Genomic DNA, 12,006 nt, shown 5'->3' with positions numbered 1-12,006 from the left:
CACAGGTACTATGATATTTTTCCAATTTATTTGTAAATTCATGTTTTGACAATCTAACTCATCAAAATATGATCTATCACAATCTAATCAACTAATAATCCTCCTCTGAACTGCCTCCAATGCCACCACATCCTTCCTCAAGTAAGGAGACAAAAACTAGGCATGATACTCAAGGTGCAGTCTCACCAACACCCTATACAATTGCAACAACACTTCTCTACTTTTATACTCCAGTCCTTTTGCAATAAACGCTAACATTCTATTTGCCTTTTTAATTACATGCTGTACCTGCATACTGACTTTCTGTGATTCATGAACAAAGACACTCTCTGCTCAGACATATTTTGAATCTGTTTTCCATTTAGATAATAATTTGCTTTTCTATTTTTTCAGCAAAAATGGATAAGCTGACATTTATCCACATTAAACTGTATCTGCCAAATTTTGGCCCAGTCTCCTCGCCTATTTATGTCCCGTCTGTAAAATCTTTATCTCCTCTTCACTGCCTGCTTTTCCGCCTATTTTTGTATCATCCGCACATTTTGTTATGTTACACTCTGTCCCTGCTTGCAGATCATTTATATAGATTGTAAACAGTTGAGGTCTGAGGACTGACCTCTGTGGCTTCCCGCTAGTTGCAGTTCCCCAGCCAGAGAAGGACCCATTTATCCCGACCCTCTGCTTTCTATCAGTTAGCCAATCCTTAATAAAATCTAGTACTCTACCCCAATCCCCTCCGATCTCGCCTTCTGGATCAGTCTCTTATGCGGCACATGGTGGGTAAAGGAAGTTGAGATAGAGATTATTAAATAGCGTTACAGGCTCGAGGGGCTGAATGGCCTATTTCTGTTCCTATGTTCCTTCCTGCTAGAGAAGATTAGAAATGTCGAATCCACTGATCCGGTTCAACAGCAATTGGTGCTCAGAATAACTCAAGGAATTTATCAATGAAACATATTTTGGTGTCTAAAAAGCTATCTGGAGTTGCTACAATATTTTTTCATTACCCATTTTATTTTATTTAGAAATTATCAATAGAATCATAAACCCGGAGACACAACTGAGACCTACGCTGGCAGCTGAAAAGTGCAATGACCAGATCTTCACTCTGCTGCAAGCCTGCTGGGATGAATGTGCAGATAGGAGACCAAACTTTCGTTCAATCAAACAAGCATTGCGAAGGGCAAGCCCAGAAGGGTGAGTTTGAAAAGTCTGACACTGATAGGCTTTTTGCTTTTCTTAGGAATTAACATCTCATGACAATTGGGAAAGAGTTCTCAATAACCCTGTTGCAAAAAAAGCTTTGCATTTACAGTTGGGGTTCTCCTTTTCGGATCTGTTGCTGTTAAACGTCTAATTAAGGATATATTGTTGGCGCGGTTATGTTATGAGAGAACTGCATAAGCAACATATTGTTTAAACCATAACTGGAAGTTAATGATACATCCAGTAAATATGTGGCACTTTCAAATGAAAGGCAATTTGGGACATTTTTGGGACAGAAACAGCAACATTTTTCACCAGAGACATTTAGAATTAGAACCACACAAGCTGCTAAATGTGGTTCCTCCAGTTTCTCTTCATAGCAGACTCCCTCTGCTGGTACATGTGTGTATGGTAGCCTCAAGTGGACAAAATGCACAATGCTATTGTCAGTACAATACACCTTTGGCCCCCTCTCTACCCGTGGATGTGTTTCCTAAATACACCAACAAGGAGAGACTGGTTTGTCCCAAAATTATAAAGCAAGAGTGGCCCCCTTTTAAGCTTACCTATCAAGCAAATAATGTTATAACGAATGTCAAGTACATTCTCCAGTCATTATAGTAGCCACTGTGGAAGGCATCAAATGTACTGGCAGACACTGTAAGCTCCTTCATCAGAGCCATCCTCTCTCCAGGGATGCAGCCTGACTTTCTTAGTGTTCCCCGAATTTTCTACTTCTGTTTTGCAGCAACTTGAGTATTTTGTTGTGTTTGTTTTACTGAATTTTGAGTGTTCAATTGCCAGTGGCTAACAGACTGAGGTCTCGATTGCATCCTTCAGTTGTTTTGCTGGTTTGCAGTTTGATGAAAGCCTCTCAACCAATGGATGTTCAACGTTTGTGCATGTGTTTGAACGGCCATCCCTTCAGTACTGGTTGGATTCCAGTTCCTGTGAGGGGCAAAAATGAACTATGGAGGCGAGCACATTATATCAGTGCTGTTTTAATAGTGAAGCAGTTATCTTTTATTTTTATAGTGAAGTGAGCATTCTCGACAACATGGTAGATAAACTGGAAAAATATGCTACTCATCTCGAAGAAGTCGTTCAAGAAAGAACAAACCAACTCATGGTGGAGAAGGGGAAGACAGATAAGCTCCTGTCCAACTTGCTGCCAAGGTATTGTTTCTTGGAGTTTTGACATTGAGCAGCTCTGTGAAGAAGTGTTATCCTCACAAAATACTATTCTTATCTGCAGTACTTTAAAACACGATTCTAATAGTAAATAGAACAATGATCGCCGAGGTCCTAGGCTCAATCCCGGCTCTGGGTCACTGTCCGTGTGGAGTTTGCACATTCTCCCCATGTTTGTGTGGGTTTCGTCCCCACAACCGAAAGATGTGCAGGCTAGGTGGATTGGCCACGCTAAATTGCCCTTTAGTTGGAAAAAATGAATTGGGTGCTCTAAATTTAAAAAAAAATAGAACAATGATGATTATACAAGAAGATTCTGAACAATCACAAATTCTGGGTCTTTCTGGATCAGATAGAACATTCACTTTTACGGACAGGGCTGTTTAGCACAGGGCTAAATTGCTGGCTTTGAAAGCAGACCAAGGCAGGCCAGCAGCATGGTTCAATTCCCGTAACAGCCTCCCCGAACAGGTGCCGGAATGTGGCGACTAGGGGCTTTTCACAGTAACTTCATTTGAAGCCTACTTGTGACAATAAGCGATTTTCATTTCATTCATATTTAACAAATTCAGACTGAATCATGACATAATGAGCCAGGTTTTGGTGCAGTAGGGTATCTGTAGATGCTTGCAATTAGTTAGACCTACCTTACCCCAGTTAAGGTTTTAAGTTTTTAATGCATGGCAAGTTGCTGATAGTGCAAGCTGATAGCAAGAGAAACAGCATCTAGAACCTCAGACAAAAGAATAAAAACTTATATTATTATCGCACCTTTTAATATAGTCAAACATCCCAAGATGCTTCGCTGGAGAGTCACCAAACAAAGCTTAACACTGAGCAGCATAAGGACAGGCGGCAAAGCTTGTTAGGGCAAGGCTTGGTCAAAGAGGAGGAGGTCTTGTGGCGGAGTGGGCAGCGTTCCTGCCTCTGACCTAGAAGGTCCAAGTTCAAGTCCCACCCTAGGATTTGGTGGCCAAGGAAGATGTGTTCAGAACACAGTCAACAGGTTGAGTGTGTGTTGTGACCAAAGGCAAGGACTCTACACGTAGCCAGATAAACAGGATACAACAAGGTTTATTCTAATACTCCACAATATAAGAACTCTACTCCATTTCTCTCAATGTTCTCTCCCAGACTGCTCCCAGATGTGTGGGAGGAAACCAGAGCACCCGGAGGAAACTCACGCAGACACGGGGAGAACGTGCATACTCCGCACAGACAGTGACCCAAGACAGGAATCAAACCTGGAACCCTGGTGCTGAGAAGCATCAGTGCTAACCACTGTGCAACCGTGCCACCCTTCCTGTGGGGATTCTGCCAATTTGGAGGAAGCCCCACCTCCTAATCACCTGAGGAGTTCATATTGCAAGCTGTAGGAGGGGAATCTAATACAATGTAGGAGGGGAATCTCCCACAAGTCCCGAAAGACGTGCTGTTAGGTCATTTGGACATTCTGAATTCTCCCTCTGTGTACCCGAACAGGTGCCGGAATGTGGCGATTAGGGGCTTTTCACAGTAACTTCATTGCAGTGTTAATGTAAGCCTACTTAAGACAATAAAGATTATTATTACGTCGATTTCGGCGTGAGAACAGCTGGTGAGTCAGTTTCAGCGGGAGCATTGCGGAAGTGGTTGCTGGGAGGTAAGTCTGTCCTTTAAAAGCACTTGTCTTTGCAGGGGCAGGCCAGTCGATTTCGGCGTGAGAACAGCTGGTGAGTCAGTTTCAGCTGGAGCATTGCGGAAGTGGCTGCTGGGAGGTAAGTCAACCTTTAAAAGCACTTGGCTTTGCAGGGGCAGGCCAGTCGATTTCGGCGTGAGAACAGCTGGTGAGTCAGTTTCAGCGGGAGCATTGCGGAAGTGGTTGCTGGGAGGTAAGTCTGTCCTTTAAAAGCACTTGTCTTTGCAGGGGCAGGCCAGTCGATTTCGGTGGGAGTGGAGCTGGCTGGTTAGTCAATTTCAGCAGGAGCTGAGAATTTTTCTTTTTTTTAAATTAGTTTTTTAGGCGGGAACAGGAAGTCGACCCACGGACGTCTGGGAAGACCCTCACCAATAAATTCTGGTGGAGAGGAAACCCGAGACACTACACGTGTAGTGTCTCCCACCCGCCCTCCTCCTCTAACCTAATAATAAAACCCATTGGTCTGAGGTAAGTACCATATTTTATTATATTATTATTATTTTTTATAAAAATTTAATTTAGTTGTTAGCCAGATCTTGGTAGAAAGTTAGAGGAATGGCAGGGAAGGGAGTGCAATGTTCCTCCTGCAGGATGTTTGAGGTGAGGGATGCAGTTAGTGTCCCTGGTGATTTTACCTGCAGGAAGTGCTGCCATCTCCAGCTCCTCCAAGACCGAGTTAGGGAACTGGAGCTGGAGTTGGAAGAACTTTGGATCATTCGGGAGGCAGAAGGGGTCATAGATAGCAGCTTCAGGGAATTAGTTACACCAAAGATTGGAGATAGGTGGGTAACTGTAAGAGGGACTGGGGAAAAACAGTCAGTGCAGGGATCCCCTGCGGTCGTTCCCCTGAGAAACAAGTATACCGCTTTGGATACTTGTGGGGGGGACGACTTACCAGGGGTAAGCCATGGGGTACGGGCCTCTGGCACGGAGTCGGTCCCTGTTGCTCAGAAGGGAAGGGGGAGAGGAGCAGAGCATTAGTAATTGGGGACTCTATAGTCAGGGGCACAGATAGGAGATTTTGTGGGAGCGTGAGAGACTCACGTTTGGTATGTTGCCTCCCAGGTGCAAGGGTACGTGATGTCTCGGATCGTGTTTTCCGGGTCCTTAGGGGGGAGGGGGAGCAGCCCCAAGTCGTGGTCCACATTGGCACTAACGACATAGGTAGGAAAGGGGACAAGGATGTCAGGCAGGCTTTCAGGGAGCTAGGATGGAAGCTCAGAACTAGAACAAACAGAGTTGTTATCTCTGGGTTGTTGCCCGTGCCACGTGATAGTGAGATGAGGAATAGGGAGAGAGAGCATTTAAACACGTGGCTACAGGGATGGTGCAGGCGGGAGGGATTCAGATTTCTGGATAACTGGGGCTCTTTCTGGGGAAGGTGGGACCTCTACAGACAGGATGGTCTACATCTGAACCTGAGGGGCACAAATATCCTGGGGGGGAGATTTGTTAGTGCTCTTTGGGGGGGTTTAAACTAATGCAGCAGTGGCATGGGAACCTGGATTGTAGTTTTAGGGTAAGGGAGAATGAGAGTATAGAGGTCAGGAGCACAGATTTGACGTCGCAGGAGGGGGCCAGTGTTCAGGTAGGTGGTTTGAAGTGTGTCTACTTCAATGCCAGGAGTATACGAAACAAGGTAGGGGAACTGGCAGCATGGGTTGGTACCTGGGACTTCGATGTTGTGGCCATTTCGGAGACATGGATAGAGCAGGGACAGGAATGGATGTTGCAGGTTCCGGGGTTTAGGTGTTTTAGTAAGCTCAGAGAAGGAGGCAAAAGAGGGGGAGGTGTGGCGCTGCTAGTCAAGAGCAGTATTACGGTGGCGGAGAGGATGCTAGATGGGGACTCTTCTTCCGAGGTAGTATGGGCTGAAGTTAGAAACAGGAAAGGAGAGGTCACCCTGTTGGGAGTTTTTTATAGGCCTCCTAATAGTTCTAGGGATGTAGAGGAAAGGATGGCGAAGATGATTCTGGATATGAGCGAAAGTAACAGGGTAGTTATTATGGGAGACTTTAACTTTCCAAATATTGACTGGAAAAGGTATAGTTCGAGTACAATAGATGGGTCGTTTTTTGTACAGTGTGTGCAGGAGGGTTTCCTGAAACAATATGTTGACAGGCCAACAAGAGGCGAGGCCACGTTGGATTTGGTTTTGGGTAATGAACCAGGCCAGGTGTTGGATTTGGAGGTAGGAGAGCACTTTGGGGACAGTGACCACAATTCGGTGACGTTTACGTTAATGATGGAAAGGGATAAGTATACACCGCAGGGCAAGAGTTATAGCTGGGGGAAGGGCAATTATGATGCCATTAGACGTGACTTGGGGGGGATAAGGTGGAGAAGTAGGCTGCAAGTGTTGGGCACACTGGATAGGTGGGGCTTGTTCAAGGATCAGCTACTGCGTGTTCTTGATAAGTATGTACCGGTCAGACAGGGAGGAAGGCGTCGAGCGAGGGAACCGTGGTTTACCAAAGAAGTGGAATCTCTTGTTAAGAGGAAGAAGGAGGCCTATGTGAAGATGAAGTGTGAAGTTTCGGTTGGGGCGATGGATAGTTACAAGGTAGCGAGGAAGGATCTAAAGAGAGAGCTAAGACGAGCAAGGAGGGGACATGAGAAGTATTTGGCAGGAAGGATCAAGGAAAACCCAAAAGCTTTCTATAGGTATGTCAGGAATAAGCGAATGACTAGGGAAAGAGTAGGACCAGTCAAGGACAGGGATGGGAAATTGTGTGTGGAGTCTGAAGGGATAGGCGAGATACTAAATGAATATTTTTCGTCAGTATTCACTCAGGAAAAAGATAATGTTGTGGAGGAGAATGCTGAGCCCCAGGCTAATAGAATAGATGGCATTGAGGTACGTAGGGAAGAGGTGTTGGCAATTCTGGACAGGCTGAAAATAGATAAGTCCCCGGGACCTGATGGGATTTATCCTAGGATTCTCTGGGAGGCCAGGGACGAGATTGCTGGACCTTTGGCTTTGATTTTTATGTCATCATTGGCTACAGGAATAGTGCCAGAGGACTGGAGGACAGCAAATGTGGTTCCTTTGTTCAAAAAGGGGAGCAGAGACAACCCCGGCAACTATAGACCGGTGAGCCTCACGTCTGTAGTGGGTAAAGTCTTGGAGGGGATTATAAAAGACAAGATTTATAATCATCTAGATAGGAATAATATGATCAAGGATAGTCAGCATGGCTTTGTGAAGGGTAGGTCATGCCTCACAAACCTTATTGAGTTCTTTGAGAAGGTGACTGAACAGGTAGACGAGGGTAGAGCAGTTGATGTGGTGTATATGGATTTTAGCAAAGCGTTTGATAAGGTTCCCCACGGTAGGCTATTGCAAAAAATACGGAGGCTGGGGATTGAGGGTGATTTAGAGATGTGGATCAGAAATTGGCTAGCTGAAAGAAGACAGAGGGTGGTGGTTGATGGGAAATGTTCAGAATGAAGTACAGTCACAAGTGGAGTACCACAAGGATCTGTTCTGGGGCCATTGCTGTTTGTCATTTTTATCAATGACCTAGAGGAAGGCGCAGAACGGTGGGTGAGTAAATTTGCAGACGATACTAAAGTCGGTGGTGTTGTCGATAGTGTGGAAGGATGTAGCAGGTTACAGAGGGATATAGATAAGCCGCAGAGCTGGGATGAGAGGTGGCAAATGGAGTTTAATGTAGAGAAGTGTGAGGTGATTCACTTTGGAAGGAATAACAGGAATGTGGAATATTTGGCTAATGGTAAAGTTCTTGAAAGTGTGGATGAGCAGAGGGATCTAGGTGTCCATGTACATAGATCCCTGAAAGTTGCCATCCAGGTTGATAGGGTTGTGAAGAAGGCCTATGGAGTGTTGGCCTTTATTGGTAGAGGGATTGAGTTCCGGAGTCGGGAGGTCATGTTGCAGCTGTACAGTACTCTGGTACGGCCGCATTTGGAGTATTGCGTACAGTTCTGGTCACCGCATTATAGGAAGGACGTGGAGGCTTTGGAGCGGGTGCAGAGGAGATTTACCAGGATGTTGCCTGGTATGGAGGGAAAATCTTATGAGGATAGGCTGATGGACTTGAGGTTGTTTTCGTTGGAGAGAAGAAGGTTAAGAGGAGACTTAATAGAGGCATACAAAATGATCAGGGGGTTGGATAGGGTGGACAGTGAGAGCCTTCTCCCGCGGATGGATATGGCTGGCACGAGGGGACATAACTTTAAACTGAGGGGTAATAGATATAGGACAGAGGTCAGAGGTAGGTTCTTTACGCAAAGAGTAGTGAGGCCGTGGAATGCCCTACCTGCTACAGTAGTGAACTCGCCAACATTGAGGGCATTTAAAAGTTTATTGGATAAACATATGGATGATAATGGCATAGTGTAGGTTAGATGGCTTTTGTTTCGGTGCAACATCGTGGGCCGAAGGGCCTGTACTGCGCTGTATTGTTCTATGTTCTATTACAATGTAGATTCTGACCCCTGAGGGGGTTATGACTGTGTGCCAACCTGCAAATCCTTCCAAAGCCACCAATGGCTGGTGGTAAAATGGAGAGAGATTCCTGGTCAGCCATGTTTGGTGTGGAGTGGCACCCCTCAAACTATAGGCCTCTGGTGACAGACTAGCGACCAGTTCCGGGAGGTCTGCGTTATTGCACCCACTAGGTGCAGGAAGAGACTTGCAAGTGGAATCAAACAGGTAGGATCTAAGGAGCGTTTTAAAGTAGGACAGAAAGGTTGAGTGGCAGAGAGGTTCTGAGAGGGAATTCCAGAATTTGATGTCCAAGCAACTGAAGCAATGACCAACAACAATGGGAGGAGGGATTGACATCAGGGCCGGGCGAGAGACTTGAATTGCAGGAGCACCAATATCTTACAGGGAAATAAGATCGTAAGAATGGGAGCAGCAGTAGATTTGGCCCATCTAGTCTGCTCCACCATTCAATAAGATCTTGGTTCAATACCCCAGCCTCCACCGATCTCTGTAGAAGAGAATTCCAAAGATTAACGACCCTCTCATAGTAATAGAGGTCTACAGCACAGAAAAGGCTTTTCGGCCCATCATCACTGCGCCGGTCAAAAATAACCACCTACCTATCCTAATCCCATTTTCCAGCACTTGGCCTTGTGTGCACATCTAAATACTTCTTAAATGTTCTGATGGTCTCTGCCCCCACCATCCCTTCAGGCAGTGAATTCCAGACTCCCACCACCATCTTGGTGAAAAAGGTTTTCCTCACCACCTCTCTAAACCTGCTGCCCCTTACCTTAAATCTATGCCCCCTGATCATGAATCCCTCCACCGAGGGGAAAGGTTTATTCCTCTCCCCTCTGTCTATGCCCGTCATAATTTTATACATCTTAATCATGTCCCCCATGTCTCCTCTGCTCCAAGGAAGAAAAAAAAACAGTCTATCCAATCTCTTTTCCCAGCTAAAACTCTCCAGCCCAGGCAACATCCTGGTAGATCTCCTCCGCACCCTTTCCAGTGCTATCACATCCCTCCTATAATGTGTATTCCAGAAATGCACACAATACTCTAACTGTGTCGTAACCAGTGTTTAATACAGTTCAATACAATTGAGTTTCTTTGACAAAGAGTCATCGGATTCGAAGCGTGAGCTCTTTTCTCTCCCTACAGATGCTGCCAGACCTGCTGAGAGTTTACAGCATTTTCTCTTTCATCCCTGCTCTTCAACTCTGTGCCTCAGCTAATAAAGGCAAGAACACCATATGCCTTCTTAACCACTGTACCTAGCTGCTCTGAACCTGAAGGGACCAGGACCCTGGGAAGCACCGAGAATCATAGGGGCCTTGCTATATGCACACCAAGGCCCCTATGATCCTTGGTGCTTCCCAGGGTCCTGCTGTTTGCCTTGTTTGGCCTGCCCAAGTCATCACCTCACACTTACTTGGATTGAAATCCTGTTGCCACTGATCAGCCTATCTGGCCAGCCTGTCTGTATCCTCCTGTAATCTGAGGCTATCCACCTCACTATTTATCACCCCACCAATTTTCATATCATCCGCAAACTTACTGATCAACCCTCCTACATTCATATCGAAATCATTTATATAAACAACAAACAGCATGGGCCCTGTGGTGATATGCATCACTGTAAATACACAAGGGGTTAATGCAAATACACTACAACTAAGTAAACACTAGAGGGAGCGCTGGAGATGTCATGGCATGCAGACATACAGCTAGTGAACACATAGAATAGGACACAACCAATGGACAGTCAAGACACCCAGAGGTGACACTACCACAAGGGGGCAACCCATATAAAAGGACAGGGCAAACATGCTCTTTCTCTTTTCCACAGGCGACACTCAGATAAAGGCACAGGGGCAGATGGCAAGCATCACACCCACCACATGGCTTAGAGCAGACTGATCAGTTAGACTGAGTTGCTATAGCAAGATTAGCAGGAGAGTCGAACTCCAGTAGGAGAATTGTTAACTGTTCAATAAATGTGTTAAACCTATCTCCAAGTCTGAACCTTCCTTTGTCAGAGCATACATCAAGGAAGCAGCTTATGCTACATGAAGAAGCATAACACAACATGGTACCAGTAGTGTCCTGTTGAATCTATGTAGTTCAACTCAAGATCCGTGACTACCAGCAACAGCACCCAGGCAAGATGTTCGAGATTCCAGTTCCTCAGCAGCTCAGGTAACATGGCAATCTCAGTGGCAACTGGCGTGCATTCAAACAGATATTTGAGATCCACCTGGTAGCGTCCGACCTAGATGGCATGGCGGATGCAGAGAAGATAGAGTTTCTGCTCACCATTGCGGGTGAAAGTGCAGCAGGAATCATCAAGACCTTCAAGTTCTCCTAAGGGCAAGACAAGAGAGCCGTCCAGGCAGTCCTGGACAAGTTTGAAAAATACTGCGAGGAAAACACAAGAGAGATCGTTAAAAGAGGCGCCTATACTCACCACGAGACACAGGTAGGCTTGCAGCAGAAGAAAACAGCAGTTTTGATTGGCAGCCATCTTGAGAAAGAAGCCGCACATGCGCAGTTCCCCAGAAGAAGTGTACCGGCAAAACGGTGTTTTGCGCATGTGCGAGAAGCCGCGCATGCGTAGTTGCACAAAGAGCGCACAGTAAAGGACTTACAGGAAAAACAATCTGGCCATGCGCAATCCATTTCTACACTCTACGTCACACGCGTCATGACGTCAGAGGCCCCGGACCACGCACACTTAAAGAGGAAATGCCAGAAAATAAGGAAAACACATTTTAAAGCTGTAAAACACAATTCTTTCACCTGGAATGATAGCACAATGCCTGAACTTCGACCAGTAGCTGAAAGTAACCTCCTGCAACAAGCAGTTAGCACCGCCCAAAGAAATGATTTGGTCCTTGAAGACTACGACTCAGGACGTTGATGCCTTCTTTGGACGTGGCGACCTCAGTACCAAATCCGAACCGCAACGAGATGTGTTGTACAGTGAAGAATTCGACAAAGACATGGACGAGTTCTTCGGATTTGAGGATCCTCCACCCAGCACAGACGACATCCTAACCCAGAAGTACAGGATTCTGCTGCGGCCTGACACCAAGAGACAGAGAGAGGTACAAGCCCACAGAGAGCGGCCTGATGCCAAGAGACTGAGAGAGGTACAAGCCCACAGAGAGCGCCCTGACGCCAAATCAGTGGGCCACGCACCACGAAGAGTCCCCGGCTCCGCACAGAAAGCGATGACGGACTCCACAGCGAGACCACTGCACGTCTCCACACAGAGAACACAGAAAGACTCCACAGTGAGACCATTGCACAACTCCGTTGAGAGCGCACAGATCAATTCCACAGCGAGACCACTGCATGACTTCACACAGGGAACGATGCCGGACACCACAGAGAGAGCAGTACAAGCCTCCACAGCGAGCTCGTTGACAGACTCCACGATAGGAAGCAATGCAAGACTCCAGAGAGCAGT

The 12,006-nt window shown here is 46.2% G+C and overlaps 1 protein-coding gene across 1 annotated transcript in view; it reads left to right on the top strand.

Moving 5' to 3' along the window:
* Positions 1-12,006, top strand: part of gucy2g (guanylate cyclase 2g) — a 128,453-nt gene that overhangs the window by 85,568 nt on the left and 30,879 nt on the right. The window contains exons 16-17 of the mRNA XM_072477630.1: positions 1,026-1,197; positions 2,242-2,382. Coding sequence (XP_072333731.1) covers positions 1,026-1,197; positions 2,242-2,382 — 313 coding nt within the window. The remainder of the gene's footprint in view (positions 1-1,025; positions 1,198-2,241; positions 2,383-12,006) is intronic.

Source organism: Scyliorhinus torazame, chromosome 16, assembly GCF_047496885.1.
Source record: "Scyliorhinus torazame isolate Kashiwa2021f chromosome 16, sScyTor2.1, whole genome shotgun sequence".
In the NCBI taxonomy this organism is placed as follows: Eukaryota; Metazoa; Chordata; class Chondrichthyes; order Carcharhiniformes; family Scyliorhinidae; genus Scyliorhinus; species Scyliorhinus torazame.
This window is presented reverse-complemented; position numbering and strand designations above follow the sequence as displayed.